We start from the raw sequence: 22,942 nt of genomic DNA on the forward strand, positions 1-22,942 counted from the left end.
GGAGGCTAAATGACTGCAGATTTTGAATTGTGCTGTCTATTTTATAAACCAAACAGAATGTTTTATTTTTATTTAGTTACCATTTACCTCATTTATACCCCACGTTTCTTCCCAACAGGGACCCAAATGGTTGACATTGTTGTTCTCTCCTCCATTTCATCCTCACAACAACTTGGTGAGATAGGTTAGGCTGAGAGCATGTGACTGGCCCAAGGTCATCCAGCAGGCTTCTATGACAGAGCAGGGATTCGAATCTGCGTCTCCCAGTCTCACATAAAGAATACAAGTGGTTCTCCCCTCAAACATAGATTTAATACAGTCCAAAAAAGCCCCATAACTACATAAATACATCACAACATAAAATATATCATTTCGAAGAGTTAAAAGTGTCCTATATAATGGCTTCAAAATTCAACTGAAATACTAAAATATAGCAACTATGACACTTCCTGGGGCTGGCTATTCCATGGTTTCCTTATCTTCGAGGTCAACCAAGGAAATTTTGCTACCTTAAAAAAAACAAGTCGTTATGTCCATAAAATTCTCAGACTTGAGAAACATACAAATAAAACCTGTACATCACCTTTAAACTCACACCTCCTAAATTTGACCATTTAGACCTAAGCTTCTACGGCTTTGTTATAATATCTCTACACGATTTTTTAAAATGTACATATTCAAGATTCTCAGAGATAAGGAACAAAGATCAGGAAGTGAAGCTGGAAGATGGTACAGGACACAGATCTCACAGGACCATCTGTGAGTTACAGTGGAGAACACGCTCAGATTTGTTTACTAAAGCAGTGACACATTCATGATGATGCTCTCACTGTCTCCTTACACTGTCCCCCTTCCAGCATACTCAGGTCATTGATTATATACCAAAAGCCATCACAGCCTACAGTATCCTAATTGAAGCACCATACTATGCCCTGAAGGGCAGCAATCAAGGGACCAAACATACAGTTCAGGACAGAGCAGTAATAATCTAACAATTAAATACTTTCTCCCAGGAACTGAAATCATCCATCACAGACCTCTGTGCACTGTGCAGCAGTATATCATTGCTCAGCAAATTCATGATTAAAACTGGAGCAATACCGAAAGTACCTTAGCTACCAGGCTTTATTTGAAATTTGGTTCTCTTGTACTCTGTCACACACAACACAACCTTTATTAGGCATTTAAAATAGGCTCTAGAGCGCTGTACTCTGTCCATGGTTCTGACTCTGATTCTATTTGATCCTAGAACTGAATCCTTCACCAAAGGTGGTCTAATTAGCTTTAGTTGCTTGCAGATGGTAGCAGTTCATTCATGGGCTTTGCCTGGGAGACAGAAAAATATTGAACAAACATTTTTAAAACATACAATAGTAATTATTCATACCATGTCTTACCTGATTTAAGCCATTATATCTTGCGATGCCATCCACTAGTGCAGACATCAACTGTACTTCATGTGACTTCTTATTATTCATGAAGTCATCTGTTTTCATTTCTACATCTGATCAGGGGGAAAAATGGGACTAAACTCAGACTGCATGACCTTTAAGATTTCAAAAACAAATACATCACTAGCTACCTACCAATTCTCAAAAGGTGATTTTTTTCTGATCTCTCCCCCCCCCCAAAATAAAATATCCTTTTCCAGTAAAGCATCATATGGATGTTTGTTTTCAGTAAACATTCACATCAATTGACTACTGAATTATAAAAGAGAACCATGTACGTTACAGTCCCTCAAACAGCCCTGAAAAAGTTATAATGGAAATGTAATATTTTGTGGCATTTTACAAAGTATGTTGTCTCATTTACAAGATTTGGTCATGAACAGTTTTAAAATATGGAGCAGGTATTCCAACAGAACCTTTACTGAAGTGCGTGACTTATATCCTGTTACTTCACACTGCAAACTTTGAAGCCCTCCTCCAGCCTCTTTCCAACTTAAGTGACATTTTCACCAGGGGAAACTTTGCTGAGTGAAGTGGTAGAATATGTTTCTAAAAAGGCAAATGTCAGTATACTGAGGTGTAATAATTTTAATGTGTGTGTGTATGGGACTTTAAATTGACAGCTGGGTTGGAGAGAGAAAGGGGGTGAGAGGGGGATGAGAGAGTGACATGATTGATTCTACAGAGTGCATGTGGGAGGCTGTGCTGGGCAGAAGGCGTCAAAGAGTCAGAAAGGGCAGAAGGTGACAGGATTTCAAAGTGAAAAGACTTAGAGTGTAAAAACTCTAGTCAGAGATTTAAAGCTCTGTGTGGGAATGCCAGAATGTGTTAAAGTTTCTGAGTGAGAAGTCAGAGAGGGTCAAAGCTCTGTGAGAGAAGTAGTCAGTGTATAAGAGTGCATACAGAGAAAGTCAGAGCCTCAATAAACCGTCAGACAAATAATGACAGTGAGTCTGAGAGAACTATGAGAGACAGAGAGGGAAAGAAGCTGTCAGAAAGTGTCAAGAATGAATTTCTTAAAGTATTTGTTGCTTCATTTGCATTTTATTAGGTAAATATTTTGCATGAAACCTTGAAGTTACATATCAGTTATACCAAAATCTTGCTTTGAAAAAACTTTAGAATCCCACCCTATTTTCCTTAGGCCTTATAAGCTTGTGCACACTACCAAAAGGAGATAAAGCAGTTTTTTTGGAATTTATATTCCTGGTGGCAGCTATCCTATGGGGTAAAATTAAGGAAACAAATGTTAGTTGGCACTTATTACATATTTATTTACAAAGGAAAAAAAGAGTGGACATTGCATTTGGTGGCCACGGGTTGGATGATCATTGCATGGCTATTTTCTACAGTCCTTTTTTCTTTACATGGCTTGTATTTGAGATTTTATTGCCCCCCTCTAATTTTTTGTTAAACCAAATACTTGTCCAGATATGGATTCTATTTTTCAAAGAAATCTTGACTCCATGCACTTTAATTTCAGATTTTAAAATGAAAAATATACTTTTGAAAGTGTAACCTAGAAGTAGATGACATGCTTCTATGCTATTTTGGTTATTTCTAACACTAATTGCAAAGCTCTTCAAAGTAATCCTCCAGGACTATTTTTCTTTCATGAAAAGGAAAATCATGAAAAACACATAGAAGAATTCTCAACTCAGTATGGCCCTTTCCGCACGGGCCATTTACAGAGCCCTAGGGATCTCAAAAACGCTGTCCCTAGGGAGCTGTTTGCATGGGGGTGCAGCTGCATCGCAGCCGCGCCACCCTCGCTCCCCTCCCCCCAGCGACACAAAGCCGCTGTTTCCAAACCTCGCTCCCCGAGCGAGGTTTTCTGGAAACAGCGGCTGGATGGTACCATGTCCCCCCTTTCCCTGTGACCTTCTGGCACGTCGCCCAGGCCTGGGGACACGCCCCCCTGCCCTGCAACTCCAGAGCTCTCGCGCAGGGCAGGGGGGCATGTCCCCTGGCCTGGGCAACGCGCCGGGAGGTCGCAGGGAAGGTACATCGATCGTGCGAACGGTCCCGGCGGGGGGATGTCGGCGTTGAATACACCGACGCACCCCCCAGCGTGGCCGTGCAGAAATGGCCTATGTTTAAATGTTACAACATTCTTCGTTGTGTACAAGTTCCTTTAAAATGTGATTTGTTCAAGATTAGTTCTAAATTCTAAGTCCAGTAAAGTCCATGAGCAGTATAATCTAAAACTGCATAAATCAGAAAATTGTATACAGTTTTAGATTATACTGCAATTGTGTGTTTCATTTATAATGGATATTTACCAGGTAAGCCATCTAAGTTACAGTAGAAACTTGGCAGCTGTAAATCATCATCACCCCCGATGCCACCAAAAAGCTTAAAACTGAGTGAGAAACTCACATTATAAAGTACTTAAATACAACAACATGGTCACAATCCAGAACAACATGGCTAACTCTGCTGTTTCAGCCCTTCACTATACTACACAAAAAGCCATTTTAGCCACATTCAGGCATTCACAAGCCTGTTTGCTCATGATAGTCATGGAAACCACTTTCCTCTCTGTCCAAACACACACACCCCCTTACTCTATTGCATCCTGAGTACAATTGGAGGTATCTAAATCTGGGAGGCCTTTAATCAAACTTCAATTTTTAGTGACATGTACACATGCAGGAGCCTAGGTTACCTTGAGTTTCTTTACTTCCCCTAAACTGGGGTTCTGAGCTATAGTTTTGTGAAGAGGAAAAAAGTTCTAATTTGCTCCATTACCCACATTTGAATGGCATGGCACACAAGAGTTTCATTTAAGGATACCAAACCCAGAAACACTTTTAATATGCCCTGCATAGACTAGGAGTAGAGAATGTGGAATAGAGAAGGCACATGGGCACAAGAATAAGTTGTGTTTACACATACGAAACAAAAACAGAGATTTGTCATGGGAACTGAATGTAACCTTTTTCATGAAGAATTGGGGATAAGGTAGGAATGACAAATGGCTGCTTTTCAAAAAAACAAAATCAGAAGTTCTACAGGACTTACATGAAAACTCAGACAGCTAGTGTGGATAATGGAAATTAACAAGGCAAGAAGACAGAAGTAGTTGTCATTGCATTCAAGGAGTTCTGACTTGAATATTTAACTTTAGGTAAATTTGTAGATTACATATTTGCAGACTGCACAACCTAAGAAATGTAACAGTGACTATGAGAATTATCACAGTGCCAGGAAAGCAAGAATAAGTGAATATTAAATGTACACAGCCAGTCCTCTCCTCCCACTAAAGCAGCAGTGGTGTAGTGGTTAAGAGCAGGTGTATTCTAATCAGGAGGAACCGGGTTTGATTCCCTGCTCTGCCGCCTGAGCTGTGGAGGCTTATCTGGGGAATTCAGATTAGCCTGCACACTCCAACACTCACCAGTTGGGTGATCTTGGGCTAGTCACAGTTCTTCTGAGCTCTCTCAGCCCCACTGTGAAGGGTATTTGTTGTGAGGGGGGGGTAAGGAGTTTGTAAGCCCTTTGAGTCTCCTATAGGAGAGAAAGGGGGGATATAAATCCAAACTCCTCCTTCACTTCTTCCTCTTCTTCTTCTAGAAGTGTCATTAAAATATGGGACAAAGGACCTGCATATAAGAACAAGACAGTGCTCCACACAGAATAGATACCACTCAGAGAATTCTGGGATCCAAAACTGGTTGATGGCAACTGAACTTTTCCCTTGGCCTGAAAATGTGCTTGGCTAACTAATCTCCATAGTCTAACCCTAATGTGATGTAATCAGCGCTCCAAACAGACCTTTTACTTACCCTAATCTTTATCCACTCCAGTAATCATCTGTATCCATCCCAGCAATTAATCAGTATTCAGGACAACAGCCCAGACATTCTCTTGACAATCAGTCAAAACTCTACTATATTTTTGTTGAAACCCCAGAAAAGCAATCAATTCTTTGTCTCTGGCTTTCTGGCCAATTTACCTCAAACTGCCTCAGGACCCATTCTGGGGTATAACTATTGGTCTTTTGGCCATTCACAGTGTGTGTGTGTGTTCTGGGTCTATGCACACACCCCTCCCACTTGTGTGTGGCCTCTTTCTTTTGCTCCTGGAAACATTGGTTGTTTTCCTCTTCAGTCCGGCTTTTCCTGGACATCCCTTCAAGACTGATAATCATCACCCATCCCTGAAACCCTATAGAACATCTTCCTTTCACTCTTAGTCAGCCTTTGTATGCTTTGCAGGTGTGTGCTTATTGCTTAAAATATATTCCTTATTTTTTGTTATTTTATTAATAAAACTCAGTTGTTCAACTGCACAACTGCCTGCTTATTTAAGAGGTCTCACCTGGATAAACATGGTACACACAGGTTATTGATCCCAGTTACCCCCTGCTGCGCTGGATCTCCATAGCAGCTATTTCCCCCAACTAAAAAGTGGAGACTGCCTGCTTAGGGTTGCATAAGAAGAAAGCTGTAAAGGTATAAGCTTCTCTTGAGAATAGATTGCTGGAGAGGCAGCATACAAATTTTTTATATAAATAAAAAGATATTGGAATATATACAATATCTTTACAAAGCAAAGATTTTAAGTGTTGAAAAAATTACTTGCTAATTTATGCAAAAAACAGACTAATTTATTAAGCTATTTTCACTGTTTAAATCTGATGCTACATCTCGTTCAAACAAAGGTAATACAAGAATGAACAAAATATTGTTCCCTAAATTTTGTTGGCTAAAACAGGAAAAAATTCTACAAAATTTCCTGTGTAGATGACCTAGAGGTGATTCCATTTTATCTGTTTAATGCAATGAGCCTCCTCCAGAAATAGGAAGAAAATTAAAGTCAACACTGTTGAAATTTCAGGATTACAAATAAGAAAAGTATGAACTGGAAGACTAACCATACAAATAGGATTATACTTTAGCTAGGTTCTCCAGTTGATTTAAGGTTTTGTTCTGGTTAATTTAGGATACTCTTGCTTATATGTATATGTACTTGTACTGTACTGGAGGTTCTTTAAGATTTCCTCTCATGTTTAAGTTTAGAAATGTTATTTTAGATATCTGTATCTGTTGGAAAAGCAGCAGCTTGTAGCAGCTGATATTAAGGACCAAGGAAGCTAGCCTTGGAATTCAGTTTGGGCCAACACCCGGTAGATCTCTTTAGCAAAAACAAAGACCCCTTTGGATTTACAAATTGAATCTGATGACGGCACCCCAGGTATCCCAGCCGTTGAAGAACGTGCCAAGATCACCATTGGACCATTTGAACTTTCTTTTGTTGCAGGACTGAGGCGCGGGAGCCTCAGGACATAACTCAAGGAAGTAGTCCATCTGATAACCAGATTCCTGGGTGCGTTAAACAGGCTCACCCAGTTTTATGAATGGACACTCTCCACTCTCCATTTCAGCACTATCATAAAGTCTCGGGGGAAGACGCCTGACAGCGAGATCTCCCGGTCCCATTCACAAAGTTGTAATTGTACCTTTTCTTTTATGTGTTGATGTTTCTTTATTGTTGCATGGTAAGGGACCTGCCCCCTTACCCCTTTTGATGTGTGTGTATAAAGTTCTAGCGCTTGGCTACGAAAGCGCGATTCCCCTGCCTGAGCTTTAACAACCGCTTCCGAATAAAATACTTTGCTTTTGAAGAACATTGGCTTCCTGTGCCTCACTATGTTGCCTGAGCTGAAATCCGAGCTGAAATCCGATGGTGTTGCCAGAGCTGAAATCTGATGGTGTTACCCGAGCAGCTGCGGTAACACCATCATGAACAGCAAATATGATTCACCGGTACACAGATCACTAGAAAACTTTTTTATACTGTAGTCTTAATTAAATTATTACCCACCAGATCTTGATGACCGTTGGCTATTCAATGCTTCAAGCATCTCTTCTAAAAAGCTACACACTTCAAGATGTGGCATGGAGTAATACTTGGCAGCTAGAGCAAAAGCTTGTACATTGATCAACTTCTGAGAATGTTCACAGAAAATGCTGGAAAAATCACAGCCTTCTGGAAAGAAAGGGGACAGTTATTTATTAACAGTAACAAGAGTGTGACAAGGTTCAAGAGAACTATCACCAGTTTGTAATATATATGTAAAAAGGGCAGTACATTCCAATGTTGAACAGCCCTTACCGTCAGGAAGTTCTTCCTAAAGTTTAGGTGAAATCTCTTTTCCTGTACTTTGAACCCACTACTTCTTGTCCTAGTCTCTAGAGCAGCAGAAAACAAGCTTGCTCCATCTTCAACATAACATCCCATCAAATATTTAAACATGGCTATCATGTCACTTCTTAACTGTCTCTTCTCCAGACTAAACATACCTAGCTCGCTAAGCCACTCCTTAGGACATGGAATCCGGACCTTTAACAACTTTGGCCACCCTCCTCTTCACCCGTTCCAGCTTGTCAATATCCTTCTTGAATTGTGGCAGTATTTCACATGAGGTGTCACCAATGCAGAATAGGGAAGTATTATTAAATCCCTTGATTTAGACACTATACTCCTATTGATGAAGCCCAGAACTGCATTGGTTTTCATAGCAGCTCCATCAACCTGCTGTTTGTGGACTACTAAGACTCCCAGATCCCTTTCACATGTACTGTTGTCAAGCCAGGTGTCCACCATCCTATACATGTGTATTTCATTTTTCCTGCCTAAGTGCAGCATCTTACATTTGTCTCTGTTGAAATTCATTTTGTTAGTTTTGTCTCAGCTCTCTAATCTATCCGGGTCACTTTAAATTCTGACCCTGTCCTCCAGGGTATTAGCTACCCTCCTAATTTGGTGTCATCTGCAATTTTGATTAGCATTCCAGTCTATTTCATCATTCAAGTCATTGTTAAAAATACTGAATAGGACTGGGCCCAGGGCAGAACCCAGTGAAGCCCACTAGTCACTTCTTTCCAAGATGATGAGCCATTGGTACCCTTTGGGTTCAGTCAGTCAAACAATTACAAATCCATCTAACAGTAGCATTGTCAAGCCCACTTTTTACTGCCTTGCTTACAAGTTGGTCATGGGAGACCTTGTCAAAGGCCTTACTGAAATCAAGGCATGCTACACCCACAACACTCCCTTCATCTACTAAGCTTGTCATTCTATCAAAAAAAGAGATAAGCTTAGGTGCTGTGTGGTTTCCGGGCTGTGTGGCCGTGTTCTAGCAGCATTCTCTCCTGACGTTTCGCCTGCATCTGTGGCTGGCATCTTCAGAGGATCCTCTGAAGATGCCAGATGCAGGCGAAACGTCAGGAGAGAATGCTGCTAGAACATGGCCATACAGCCCGGAAACCACACAGCACCCAAGTGATTCCGGCCGTGAAAGCCTTCGACAATACAGAGATAAGCTTAGTCTGGCATTACTTGTTTTTTGAGAAACCTGTGATGACTTTTAGTGATCATGGCATTCCCATCTAAGTGCTTACAGACGGTCTGTTTAATGATCTGCTTCAGAATCTTTCCTGATATTGATGTCAGGCTCACTGGGTGTTAATTGTTTGGGTCCTCTTTTTTCCCCTTTTTGAAGATGGCAATAACATTAGCCCTCCTCCAGTCGGCTGGGACTTCTGTCCTCCAGGAGCTCTCAAAGCTTATTACAAGTGGTTCTGAGATTACTTTTGACAGTTCTTTTAATACCATGGGATGTAGTTCATCAGGCCCCAAAGATCTGAATTCATTTAAAGTAGCCAGGAATTCCTCTACTACCTTTTTATTTATTCTGTGCTGAATGTCCCCTTCTGCATCTTCTGTTCCATTTCCCCCTGGTTGAGCACTATTTTCCTTTTGGAAGAAGGGTGAGGCAAAGAAGGTGTTGAGTAGCTATGCCTTTCTCCATCCCATTAGCATTTTGCCATCTTCTCCATGCAGTGAGAAGCATATATAATAGCCACCACTATGAACATAGACTCTACTGACTTTGCACTTACTTTGCTGATCTAATACAGGGGCTGAACTTAAGGCCTTTGTCTTGGTGGGAACCATTATGTTGTTTATGTCTTTTTATCCTCCAAGGAATGTGAACCAATTAGATCCCCATCCCTCAGTTAGGAAAATCTTGACAGAAGATAGTGACTCTTCCTATTTCCAAAATTATACATGCATTTTTGTGAAAATATTTTTCCTAAGATATTTCATATTGTTCCCCCAAGGTGACATAATTTTTATTAGGTCATTAGATGAATATGTCCAGAGCTTTGGGACTGAATGCCATCCATATGCTGATGATACCCAGCCTCCAGAAACCGCTATCTCTGTGCTAAATGGAAGCTGAAACAGAACAAACAGAATCTTAATATGGGCAAGACGAAGGTCTAACAGAAACTGATTCTGGTAGATGGAAGTGACAAACTAGGGTTCGGGGTACCCTAGAACCTACCTCACTTATAGCAGAATAAGTTTATTTATGCAGCCTGGGGTCAACTTATCTGAGTGGCATCTCTCTCCACATCAAATCATCCAGTGGTGGCGAACCTTTGGCATTCCAGATGTTATGGACTACAATTCCCATCAGCCCCTGCCAGCATGGCCAATTGGCTGATGGCAGGAACTGATGGGAATTGTAGTTCATAACATCTGAGGTTTGCCACCACGGTAATATACCAACTACAGCCATTGCTTAAGTTTTTATTCACTGGAAGTATCTGCTGTATTTCAGCCTGAACCTGTGTTCTCTCAGTGGCTGCTCCAATGTTGTGCAGTGGTCCGTCCAAGGAGATCTTTTGGTTTTCTAGGAATACTTTATTCCAAAATGCTTTCGTTTATCTGTATGGCTCTCTGTATTATTTTCCTGAGAATCTGTCTATGGCAAGTCAAGTGAAGTTCCTCTCAGTTGATAATTGTAAACTTATTTACAAAACTTATTTACAAAAAACTCAACAGATGATTGTCAGCACCAGGCACAATCAAATCTTGGTTGCTTGAGTGTCATTAAGTCCTTATTGAACCCTCTAAAATGCCTGAATTGGTTTCTTTTATACTTTTAGAAATTCGATGTTTGACTTGCAGTTGAAATTCATGCCATTCATAATATACAGCACAAAAAGCAGGAAGTAAGGCTTAAATTCAAAGAGATTCATCAGTTATCTCAACAGAGTTCGACATAGAAGGTGAGACTGACATTACTATTCAGCTTCCTACTTTCAAACGCATGTAAGGATTTTTTAAAAGTATATCTTGAGCCACTTTGAGTGTCATCTATGATGCAAATGTTGGAATGGTTAAAACCGCTCCCTTCCTTCGTGGCCAAGGGCAGAATGGCTATTTATTCTACCAGAAAAATCTCTAGAGCGCCCCTTTCCCAAACTCGTCCCAGAGCTAACCGGCTTCAGACCCTTGAAAGACCCTTACCGGCGGCTTCCTCCAGAGGGCGCTGTGCAGGTGGCTCTTCCAGGAGTCGCTGAAGCCTCTCCCCGCTCAGCGCTTCCAACACTGTCTCCGGGGGAAGCGCCACCATTTTCTCCCACAGCCCGTGCGTAAAAAACTCCACCGTGTGCGCCTGGCATAGCGGCAGCACTCGTCGCAGAAACTGCGCCACAGCCCGCAAGCAAGTTCTGACTGCGTCTGCAGACGGCTGCAGGGGAAGCGGCTGGACGGCCTTGGCGGCAGCCGGCTTAAATGTTTCGTGGGCAGTCCGCGACATGGCTTATAGGAAGGAGCGTTTCCGTGCCAGTCCCAGAGATGCTGTTAATTCGGCGTTTGATTTAGATGGCCTCATCGTTATACTGCCAGTCCTCTAAACACGAAACATCTTTTTTCCTCTTTATCAGTGCGGCTTCTACCCAGACAAAAGGAATCAAACGCCGATAGACGATTTCCCGCCTCTCCCATCAGAGCGCACAGGCTAAGTGGGCGCGGATTTGATGACGTAGTCGGGCTGCGACTGAGGCAAAGCGTGAACACTTGATGGCCCCGAAAGTGAGGAACAAAGGGGCTCCGAGCCGAAAGGGGAACGCGGGAGCGCAGGATTCGCAAATTCGGCGTAACCGTAAACAACCATGGAGACGAGATCCACGTGCGGTGAGGGGGAGTGTCCAGGAAGGTAATACCCCGTCTCCGGAGGTTTCCTGACCTCTTTGAATTCGCACGGGGATTGGCCAGAATGGCCTATTGACATGCTTCCGTCCCTCCCGTTTAATGTGTACCCGTCGCTTAATCTGCGTCCTTTACAAGTTTTCGGACAGAAATGTGATCGCCAGACAGGCCGAGCCGCCGGTCCCCTCTTCGCCCGTCCTGCAGGAAGCAGGGCGGGCGCATCTCTCGCCCGCGGCCGGCCAGGCTGAGCCGCGGGCTTTACCTCTCGCCTGCGGCCAGCCAGGCAGAGCCGCGGGCTTTACCTCTTGCCCGCCCCGCTGATTGCGGGGTGGGTGCTTTCCCTGTGGCCGGCCAGGCCGAGCCGCCGGTCCCCTCTTCGCCCGCCCTGCAGGAAGTAGGGCGGGCATATTTCTCCCCCGTGGCTGGCCAGGCCGAGCCGCGGGCTTTACCTCTTGCCCGCCCCGCTGATTGCGGGGCGGGTGCTTTCCCGGCGGCCGAGCCACCGAGCCCATCTTTGCCCGTCCTGCAGGAAGCAGGGCGGGCGCATCTCTTGCCTGCGGCCGGCCACGCCGCGGGCTTTCCTCCCGCCCGCCTTGCTGGTTGCCGTGCAGGCGCGGGGTGCGGCAAGTCGGCGGGGAGCGGAGGGGGTGAGCGGGGGAGGGTGAGCCAAATGGCTCTTTGAGCGGAAAAGGTTCCCGACCCCTGAGCTAGAGGCTTGTATGTATAAAAGTAACAGAGTAGATCCAGAATGATGTTCGCTAAAGCTCAGGAACACATGCATACATGTGATTACTGCAGGCAGTAATTTTTGAAAAGAGCTATTTATAGGAGTAACTGTAGACAGGGTGGATTTGTTTTAAAGCATGGTTTTCTGTATAAAGACTCATTAATGCTGGCATAATCTTAATATATTTACAACTAGATGAAGGTTTGAGTTTTAGAATGATAACTTTAGAAATACATAGATGCATAATTATGAAATCATTGTGTGGTGAACTATTTCCATTTTAATTTGGACCACCAGGCCTTGCATTTCTTTGTTGCCATAAAAGGCCATAAAAGAGGTCTAGTTTGAGAATATTTTAATAAAGTTTATCTATCGATTGGTAAGGCAAGCATAGGTGCAAAATGCAAACATTGTAACAAAGAAATGCAAGGCCTGGTGGTCCAAATGAAACTGAAAGTAGCTCACCTTGTAATAATTTCATAAATATGTATCTATGTGTTTCTAATAGTATTTCTGTGTATTTTCAGTAGTATAACCAAATCACTATTTTTGATATAAGTGTAAAACTAATTATCAAAATTATTTTTCTACAAATGAAATTTTTATCTGATTTCAAATATTAAAATTATATTAGCAAGAATGAGTCATTATTTAGAAAACTATGGTTTAAATCTAATCTTACTGACTAGTGAGTTAAATCATGAATTACATTGATTTGGTTTATATCAAATGCACCCTGCTGAAAGATATTATTTCATAGTGCATTGACTTATTTTTCATGATTTCAGGACAAGGATTTGCTTTTTGGAGAAAGCAAAAGATTCAACGTGATTACAAGAAGTTATTGAAAAAGGAAAAAGATGCTAATTCCCAGAAGAGTGTTGGGTATACAGAGAATTATCCAGAACACTTGAAGCATCTTTATTTAGCTGAGGAAAAAATGCTCAAAGAACAACGTAAGCCTAAAAATAATAATCCGATTCTATTGGAAGAAATAAGTACCAGCACGATCAAGTAAGTTATTTCACTGTAATTCCTTTGGAAGTGTAAGGCAGGGGTTGCCTGGTTATAATTTTTCTATGCAGAGGAATGTTCTTAGAATTTTAAGTTTAGTTCAGTGGATAAGACAACATATAGCAAATAAAGGCCCCTTCTGTACATGCAAAATAATGTACTTTCAATCACACTTTCACAATTGCTTGCAAGTGGATTTTGGTCTTCTGCACAGTAAAATCCAGCTGCAAAGTGCATTGATAGTGGATTGAAAGTGCATTATTCTGCATTTGTGTAAGGGGCCAAAGATACTTGTTTGTGAACACCTAATAAATATATAAAGCTGTTTAAGCTATGCATTTGGGAGGAAAAAGTGCTAAGACTAATTCAGGACCTGGTGCAGGAAGTCAGTGTTGTTGAGCCGATAGGGAACAGCGACCACAATGCTGTCAGATTCAGTATCTCTGCATGCTTAACAAGTGACAACTACTAACGAGTTTACATCTGCTTCAGAAAGGGAAATTCTCAAAAGATGAGGGGATAGTGTGCAGGAAGCTGGAAAGGGAAAATCAAGAGAGTCAAACTGTCCAAGATGCTTGGAGGTTATTTAAAAACACAGTCTTAAAAGCTCAGCTGGAATGTGTTCCGCAGGTTAGGAAAGGCAGCACCCAGTCCAAAAGAAAGCCACCATGGTTAACAAGAGAGGTTGAGGAAATTATCAGAAAAAGAAAAATGTCTTTTTTAGAAATGGAAGTCCAGTTCTGACTGGATGAAGAATACTTGTGAGGGAACACAAATGGTAAGTAAAAAGAGGAAGCAAGTTAGCTGTAAGGGAGGCAAAAGGATTATGAGGAACGCATGGCTGGCGTAACATCAAGACCAGCAACAAACAGTTCTTCAAGTACATCAAAAGTAGGAAGCCAGCTAGGTAGGCCCGCCCAGATGCCAAAGGAGCAAAGGGGGTGCTAAATGACGACAGGGAGATTGCAGAGAAGTTTAAATTGAATTCTTTGCATCTGTCTTCACCCAAGAGGAGGTGAGGAAAATTCCTGCACCTGAACCATGCTTCTTGGGAGGCGAATCTGAGGAACTAGCGAAGATAGTGGTAGACAAGGAAGAAGTTCTGGCAGCCATTGATAAACTAAATGCTACCAAATCCCCTGGCCCAGATTGCATTCATCCAAGAGTTCTTAAAGAGCTCAAGCATGAAATTGCTGATGTTCTCACTTTAATATGCAACTTATCCCTGAAATCAGGCTCTATCCCTGAAGACTGGAAGATGGCCAATGTCACACCAATTTTTAAGAAAGGATCTAGGGGGGACCCGGGAAATTACAGGCCAGTCAGTTTGACATCTGTTCCTGGTAAATTAGTAGAATCTATCATTAAAGATAAAATTATAAAACATGTACAAAAGCAAGACCTGCTGAGAAAGAGTCAGCATGGCTTTTGCAGAGGCAAGTCCTGTCTTACAAACTTACTAGAGTTCTTTGAGGGTGTAAACAGGCATGTGGATAAGGGGGAACCAGTGGACATTGTCTACTTGGATTTCCAAAAGGCTTTTGACAAAGTTCCTCACCAGAGACTATTGAGAAAACTCAGCAATCAAGGAATAAGAGGGGAAGTCCTCCTATGGATTAAAAACTGGTTGAGAAACAGGAAGCAAAGAGTGGGTGTAATTGGGAAATTCTCACAATGGAGAGATGTCGGGAATGGTGTCCCCCAAGGATCCGTTTTGGGACCAGTGCTTTTTAACCTATTCATAAATGACCTGGAAGTAGGGGTGGGTAGCGTGGTGGCCAAGTTTGCAGATGATACCAAATTATGTAGGGTGGTGAGAACCACAAAGGATTGCGAAGAGCTCCAAGCGGACCTTGATAAATTAGGTGAGTGGGCTAAGAAATGGCAAATGCAGTTCAATGTAGCAAAATGCAAAGTGATGCACATAGGGGCAAAAAATCCAAACTTCACATACAAGCTACAAGGGTCAGTGCTATCAGTCACAGACCAGGAAAGGGATTTGGGCGTCTTAGTTGATAGTTCCATGGGAATGTCAACTCAATGCATGGCAGCTGTGAAAAAGGCAAACTCTATGCTGGGGATCATTAGGAAAGGATTTGAGAATAAAACTGCAAAGATTGTCATGCCCTTATATAAAGCCGTGGTGCGACCGCACTTGGAGTACTGTGTCCAGTTCTGGTCGCCGCATCTCAAAAAGGATATTGAGGAGATAGAAAAAGTGCAGAGAAGGGCAACAAGGATGATTGAGGGACTGGAGCACCTTCCCTATGAGGAGAGGCTGCAGCGTTTGGGACTCTTTAGTTTGGAGAGGAGACGGCTGAGGGGGATATGATTGAAGTCTATAAAATTATGCATGGGGTAGAAAATGTGGACAGAGAGAAATTTTTCTCTCTTTCTCACAATACTAGAACCAGGGGGCATTCATTGAAAATGCTGGGGGGAAGAATTAGGACTAATAAAAGGAAACACTTCTTCACGCAACGTGTGATTGGTGTTTGGAATATGCTGCCACAGGATGTGGTGATGGCCACTAACCTGGATAGCTTTAAAAGGGGCTTGGACAGATTGATGGAGGAGAAGTCGATTTATGGCTACCAATCTTGATCCTCTTTGATTTGAGATTGCAAATGCCTTAACAGACCAGGTGCTCGGGAGCAACAGCCGCAGAAGGCCATTGCTTTCACCTCCTGCATGTGAGCTCCCAAAGGCACCTGGTGGGCCACTGCGAGTAGCAGAGAGCTGGACTAGATGGACTCTGGTCTGATCCAGCTGGCTTGTTCTTATGTTCTTATGTTCATAGTGAATAGAGCTTTATTGTCATCACTTGGTCACACTGGATTTTTTTGCTCAGCTTACATAGCTTGCCTTATTCAGGGCTGCCCTTGAAGAGGAGAAAGGTGAGCTGAGCTCTTCTGAAAGCCAAATGAGTTATGAGGGACAGTCAATCCAAGTCTTTTAGCTAAGGTTTCATATTTGGAGGCAATAGGTTTACATCTTTTGTGACAAATAAAAAATTGAAAACTCTTGCTAATTAACAAAGATTTCATTCATTTTTCTTCTAGTTGTTTCACAACAGTTAATTAATTTCTCTGCTGATAAAAAGTTTATTTCACTGCTGTGAATTGAACTTAATAGTTAGATGAACACCTTTACCAAATCAACTCAAGCACAGTTGCTGCAAAAAATTAAATAAAGAATTTTGAAGAGTCAGTTTATCTCAAGCAATCTGTCAACCAACAGTCCATCTTTTTAGAATGAAACAAAAAACAGAGGATTCAAAAATAGTAATGATTGTGGTTAAGTCTGATATAATTATGCTTGCTCAGCAAATTACATTTATTTCAGTAGTATTTACTTTTAAGTAATGTGCTAGGAGTCCCTCCTAAGTTTGTCCTGCTAATCAAAATCTATCATGTTTTTCCCGATCAAGAGAAAGGCATTTTGAGTCTTATGTAACTCCGAATACACTTTGGTAATACAACTTTCATTTAAAGTATCAGTGAAGAAATACAAGACTTTCTGTAAGTCATTAACTTTCATTTGGAAAATTCTTGTCTATCCCAGGTTCAGCATCACAAAGAGAAAGCTTAAAGCAAAAACTTCAAACCAGAAAGCACAAGAAGAATATGAACAAATAAAGGCTAAGAGGGATATGAAAAAAGAGGTATGTAAATCTTATATCGAATCTTTAACATAAGTGCTGTGTCTCGATGATGTGTTAAGTGTTTTGTTTCTAATGCTTTATAATAAACTGTTTATAATGCTTTAAAAATAGGTGAGAATTAATCATCAGTGGCAGTTGTTTGTGGAATCAGCAGATGCCTTTTCGACTGCTGGTGTGAATTCTGGAACTGCACTATGACTTCTTAGCTCCCAAGAGCACACATTATGTCCATATTCTTCCCACATGAAGGCTATTTCAGAGGCTAGGGAGGGTCAACCCTGGCCAAGTATTTGAATACTAGGGTTGTGAGGAGAAAGCAGGGAATGGTAAACCACTTCTGAACATCTGTTCCCTTGAAAACCCCAGCAGGGGTCAGCTTGATGACAGGGAAAAAAAGTGCTGCTCTTACATGAAACTGCACAAAGCTGTACTTCTCATTTCTAAACATGAAGGAGCATGATGAAAATGAACACAGATATGCCACTAACTCAAGGATTAGGGTCTCATCACAGTTTCTCCCCTGATTTAAACCCAAATTTGTGGAAGTTTTAGGACTAAGAAATAATATCATCGTTAGGTTCTGAGTTGGTCCTGAAGCAGGTGGAGAAGCCTTTGGCATGAGAGTCAGCATGGTGTAGTGATTAAGAGTGACAGACTTTAATCTGGAGAACTGGATTTAATTCCCTACTTTTCTGCATGAAGCCTGCTGGGTGATCTTGGGCCAGTCCCAGTTCTCTCAGACTTTCCAACAAGGTGGCTGTTGTGGAGAGGAAGGAAATGTGATTGTAAACTGTTTTGAGACTCCTTAAGGTAGACAAAAATGGAATATAAACCCCTATTCTTCTTCTTTAAAAGGGTTAAAAAATGATAGGGGCAAACTGACCCTGGCTGCAGAAAGCAAGTGGACTAAAGGTTTTTGTGTGTAACAGGGAGGAATGGGAGGGTCAGAGCAACAATGTATTTAATTATATTCTGATACCAGCACAAGTATGTAATGTTTGAGTATGCTTTTTCTTTCACCATCAGTTGACTTTGTTTCTGCATCTCCTAATGTTCTTGCATCTTGATCAAATGCATTCACACCTACTGATCTAAAGTTATGTTATCCACAGAAGGATACACAATTCAATGAAACCACTTCAACAGAAGCATTTCTTTTAAGAATATTTAAAACATTTTTGTCATATTTGATCAGCAGTAACTCCCAAACCTTGGCCCCTCACTCTCAATCTTTAGGTGGCGGCTAATTTATAATGGTTTTATGTATTTTTACGTGTTGTATTATATTATTTATGTTGTTAACTGCCTTGAGTTCCAATAAGATAGAAAGGCAGCTAATAAATGAAATGAAATGAAAGGAGACCTTTAATGGCGTATCTGTTATCTGTTTAGACATGCAGCATAAAAAAACTAAAATATTAAACTGTTGAATTAAAATTGGCAAGCATTTGAGAACATATCACAATGACATCGCACAGAAATCTAGCAGTTGGTTCAAGAGTGCTAGTAGAGTTGCTGTCCAACAGGAACAAGCTAATAAATGTTTTAATTAAATAAATGTAACAGGCTTACAGGACCTATTTCAATTTTTTAGATGTATGACAGATGGGGTCAGTTTAGGAAAATGAGTGTCTTAATGGTCTTATTGAAAGACATGAAGCAGTAATTCCAATGAAACATTTTTAACTGCGTAACAAACAGTATGTTTATCCTTCTTTAACTGCTTTTTGAATCTGATCTTATTTTAATGAAATTGTATCTGTTTTAATGATAATATAGATTAGCTTTTTATTAACCCTCTTGGGTGCTTGGGTAGGTATCATTCACTGAACAAATAGGATCAAAAGTCATTTTGTTAGATGATAATGTATGCATCAGCTGAGCATGCATCATCAGTATTTAATTTTATCTGCCCTTAGCTTCTGTGCCTTCATGCTCTGTCCTCTTTATCTTCAGTAGATTTGGGCACAAGCAATATGAAAGTATTAGGGATGCATTTTTTCAAGCTAAACAGTTACTTTCTGTTTGTAAAAGGGTCTGCAATTTGTATGTTTTCAGTTGAAGCCATTAGAGTCATTAGTTTGGATCCAGCAATGTACAAGTAGAAACATAAATAGATTTGTGCATTGTAGTGCCCATAAAGTGGTTGTGCAAATGCAAACACAAGTGCAGGTGTGGTGTAGTGGTTAAGAGCAGGTGCAGTCTAATAAGGAGAAGCGGGCTTGATTTCCAGCTCTGCCACTTGAGCTTATTTGGGGAACTAGATTAGCCTGTGCACTCCAACACATGCCAGGTGGGTGACCTTGGGCTAGTCACAGGTCTTTGGAGCTCTCTCAGCCCCACCCACCTCACAGGGTGTTTGTTGGGGCAGGGGAGGAGATTGTAAGCCCCTTTGAATCTCCTTACAGGAGCGAAGGGGGAGTATAAATCCAAACCCCTCTTCTTCTTCAGGTCTGATAACAGACATAGTGCAAGCTGCTGTCATGATATTTTTCTCGCAACTACAGTGAGAGCTGTAGTTTAAGCAGAAATTTTGCAAAATTATGTGGAATAGGAAGTTGTGCTTCTTTTAATTTATTCACACATTTTTATTTCAGGCTGCCAGAAAAAGGAAGGAAGAGAGAGAGAATGCTCAGAAGCTTTACAAACAAAAGAAAATGGAAGCATATAAAATATTAAGTAAGAGGACTAGAAAAGGACAGCCAGATCTGAATTTGCAGATAGAATACCTACTTCAGAAGATACAGCAAAAACCATGAACAATTATGTTTACGATGGGTTCTAATAAAAATACTCCTTGCAATTATTTTGTCACTGCCTCAAGGATAATCAGTCCTCTCCAGTTTTTAATACAGATTGTTCCCAGGAAAAATGAGAGACCTGCTCTGAAAGTGCCTGTAGTTGTCTAAATAGATGAATTATTATTGCAATGTCCACCCTGGCATTGTGGGTTTTTTCACTACATTTTATTTGTAGCTTCGCACTACTTCACTGGCATGCGCAGTTATTCTGACATCTCATATTGCAGGATTTATTTGTGTGGTCAAAACCTTGCAATGCATCTATTTGCTAACCAGTTACAAAAAAATTATTGTAATGGCTGTCAGTCTTATGTGCAGGATAGAAATGATAGAGAACTGGTTGTTCAGTGAACACCCAGGTCAAAATCTACATGCTGTGTAAGGACCCTGTCTTCTGTAACCAAGACCCATCAGAAAGAAGGTTTCCCCCCCTTTTTTTGGACTTGTTAAAAATAGGCATCCCCTTTTAGAGCCTCAGTGCCGAGGGATTTAAAACTTGAGGAGTCTCAGAAAGGCACTGAAATTCAGCAATGACACTAAAGAGTTCTAGGGAAAAGGTAGGGTGTTAATTTGTAAGTGCAATCTCCCCATCTTTGTGGTGTGCCTTTCTCACAAACAAAAGAGTTTTCAATTACGAGGACATCAGCCAATGTCCTTGCATACCTGGAGGTGTCTTCTGACTGCAAAGCCAGTAACTCAATCAAGGGAGACCCTTAAATCGTTCATTTGCCCTGAATCCTTATCTTTGCCTCTCCTGGGATTTTTTGCTACCAAAGTATGACAGCAGTTAACTTTAACCCTGCTGGTATGATTCAAACGTATTTACCCAGTCTAAAGTCAAGACAGCTGAGCCCCTGCCAGGGCCCTGGACCTTGTGTCCATCAAAGAGGGACCCAAAGCCCCAGAAAACTGTTCCTCAGATCTCTGCTGTCAGAACTCTGGCTTCCTTCTGAGAACCCCTGCTGGATCCTGCTGACTTTTCTCCCTACTTTGCCAGCTCCTTGCTCTGTTCCTCAAACCTCTGCTGCACCAACTCCCAGATCTCTTTAAACCACAAGACCACTTCTCTAAGGTTGTGAATCTTCCCAGTTTCCTCTTTTTCTCCCTCTAATAAGGTGCACTCTCTTGCTTGTGTTTGTGACTGCTTGGGGAATCAGTTCTCATGTGTAGGTTCTTTGTTTTTTTAAAAAAAATTACTTTTTTCTATACAATAAATTTATTTTATGTGTTTACAATCACTTCCTCTTTCCTCAAGTTCTATTTTGTGGTATCAGTACTGATATCCTGGTATACCCACACTACAAGATTGTGCGTTATCCTTTTCTGGAACCCCTTCTATTGTTAATTTATCTCCATAGGGACCAGTTCAGGTAACAACTGCATGGTAAGCTATTCTTAAAAAAGGAAAACATATGGACATACCTAGTGCATTGATAGTAAGATTATATAATTTGAATTAATCGCCTGCAACGTGGTATATGACATAGGATAGTGGATTGTACAGCTTTTGGCAGAGTAACAGTAGGAGCTTCAGGATACATACCTGAAAATATCTTGGGCTTCAAAATTGTTCAGATGCTTCAGTATGGGCTGTTTTTATAGTCTCCTAAATATTGGACTTATGAAATACATGTCTGTACATTCACCAACATTACGCATGACTTTTTAGTGAATATTCTGAAGAGCGTAGAAATTTACAGACTGACTTGTTCAGAAAAGGGCAAATGTTTGCTTGCCCTAAATGTGTGGATTAGAAACTGAAGGGTCCCGCTTTAATGTATTGTCAAAGGCTTTCACGGCCGGATTCAACTGGTTCTGGTGGGGCTGTAAAACTGGGAAGGCTAGCAATGAAAGAGCTTGAAAGATTCTTAAGTGTAAGAATGTGAAACTGCCAACCAAAATCAAATTCATTTCATAGCATTCTCCATTATTATGTAAGGGTGTGAAATTTGAATAAAGAAAAAAACTGACAAAGTTTCTTTTGCAATGTAATCTTTAGGAATACCGTGGACTGCCCACTCCCCACCCCCCGGTGCAAAAAACCCCCAGCTAGTCCTAGATCAAATAAAGCCTGAACTGTCCCTAGAAGCTACAATGGTCTATTCTGCACAGCACAAATAAGGCATCCTGAGAACGCAAAAAAGGCATCTTGGGGAGGAACTCTACATAGCTTTTTCCCCAAGACATCTTCAGGACATCTTATTTCCACCTAAGTTGACTTATTGAAGGTGGACATTTCCCCCTCAAGTCATCTGCAAGGCATCAGCTGCCTGGCTGTGCAGAGTTCCGGAGGCATCTTATTTTTCCTGCACTACCATTAAGCATTCTGGTCAGTTTCCTCCTCAGCTTGCATCTGACATTTTGTGTGCTGGTGAAGGGATTCTTCCTGCCTCCATTTGCTGAAGGTTGCCCCATTTACTCTGCAGGTTCCAATCCTGGGCACCTTTTCAGCCCGAACAGTACATATTTGCACTCAGCTTCTGCCGGTTCTGTCAATATGTAGTTTTCCTCAAGTTTCCCAGCGCAGACACATTATGAGAATCTTAGTTGCTCAGAGGACTGGTCTCTGCCCATTGAGAAGTATTGGATAGATCTGTCCTACGTGGTCCCAAGGCTTTTCAATGGGAGATAGACCAGTCCTCCAAGCAGCTAAGGCCGTTTCCGCACGGCCTAATTATGGCGCCCTGGGAACGGTAAAAACGCCGTTCCCAGGGAGCCATTCGCACAGGCGGCGCTCCCCCTCCCCCAGGGCGGCGTCAGGCCGCCCTGAAAAACAACCCTTTAAAGGGTTGTTTTTCCCCCGACAGCGTGTTCCCGGCGGCTGTTTCCCTTCCCCGTCCCACTCACCTTGTCCCCGTCGTCGGCCTGCTGGCTGTCGAAGCCCCGCCCACGCTGTCCTCCGACCCCTGGGACCCCCGACCCCTGGGACCCCCGACGACGGGGACAAGGTGAGTGGGACGGGGAAGGGGGAAGAGGCGGCTCCATGCGGAGCCGCCTGCCGTCTGCCAGCCTCTCCGGAGGCCGTCCGCATGCTTGCATGCGAACGGCCTCCGCCTCCACGCCGGCAAAATTCTTGCTGGCGTGGAGGCGCATGGACGGCCGTGAGGAAACAGCCTAAGATTCTTATAGCATGCTTTGCAGATACCTCATTGAAAAAAAATTAAAAAGAAAAACTATATGGAGCTGAAAAAAATCTTCATGAGCCAAGGATTGTTAAAAGGCCTGTTAGTCAAAATGTATTTATACTTCTAAGATCGGACTGCAAAGATAG

The 22,942-nt window shown here is 41.9% G+C and overlaps 2 protein-coding genes across 6 annotated transcripts in view; one reads left to right on the top strand and one right to left on the bottom strand.

Annotated features, from left to right (window-relative positions):
* Window positions 1-11,073, bottom strand: part of METTL25 (methyltransferase like 25) — a 69,164-nt gene extending 58,091 nt beyond the window's left edge. For 4 of the 5 annotated variants that reach the window (XR_007244758.1, XR_007244759.1, XM_048499444.1 and 1 more), the window contains exons 1-3: window positions 10,782-11,073; window positions 7,281-7,445; window positions 1,398-1,504 (exon numbers count right to left, since the gene is read on the bottom strand). Coding sequence is in view for 3 of the 5 variants with exons in the window: in XM_048499444.1 (XP_048355401.1) it covers window positions 1,398-1,504; window positions 7,281-7,445; window positions 10,782-11,073 (564 nt within the window). In the remaining 2 variants the exon portion in view is untranslated. The remainder of the gene's footprint in view (window positions 1-1,397; window positions 1,505-7,280; window positions 7,446-10,781) is intronic. The other variant, XM_048499443.1, reaches the window with a different exon arrangement.
* Window positions 11,074-11,336: 263 nt separating this feature from the next.
* On the top strand, window positions 11,337-21,646 carry CCDC59 (coiled-coil domain containing 59). The gene is made up of 4 exons (XM_048499446.1): window positions 11,337-11,472; window positions 12,981-13,206; window positions 16,771-16,870; window positions 19,468-21,646. Exons 1-4 carry the CDS (start codon window positions 11,337-11,339, stop codon window positions 19,627-19,629), a joined length of 624 nt encoding a protein of 207 aa, XP_048355403.1. The 3' UTR covers window positions 19,630-21,646.
* Window positions 21,647-22,942: the final 1,296 nt, after the last annotated feature.

The sequence above is a fragment of the Sphaerodactylus townsendi genome, linkage group LG06 (assembly GCF_021028975.2).
Source record: "Sphaerodactylus townsendi isolate TG3544 linkage group LG06, MPM_Stown_v2.3, whole genome shotgun sequence".
NCBI classification, from domain to species: Eukaryota; Metazoa; Chordata; class Lepidosauria; order Squamata; family Sphaerodactylidae; genus Sphaerodactylus; species Sphaerodactylus townsendi.

Coding starts and splice junctions, on each gene's coding strand:
- CCDC59 (XM_048499446.1), top strand. CDS start 11,337: ATGGCCCCGAAAGTGAGGAACAAAGGGGCTCCGAGCCGAAAGGGGAAC. Junction 11,473..12,980: donor GAGGGGGAGTGTCCAGGAAG/GTAATACCCCGT, acceptor TCATGATTTCAG/GACAAGGATTTGCTTTTTGG. Junction 13,207..16,770: donor ATAAGTACCAGCACGATCAA/GTAAGTTATTTC, acceptor TGTCTATCCCAG/GTTCAGCATCACAAAGAGAA.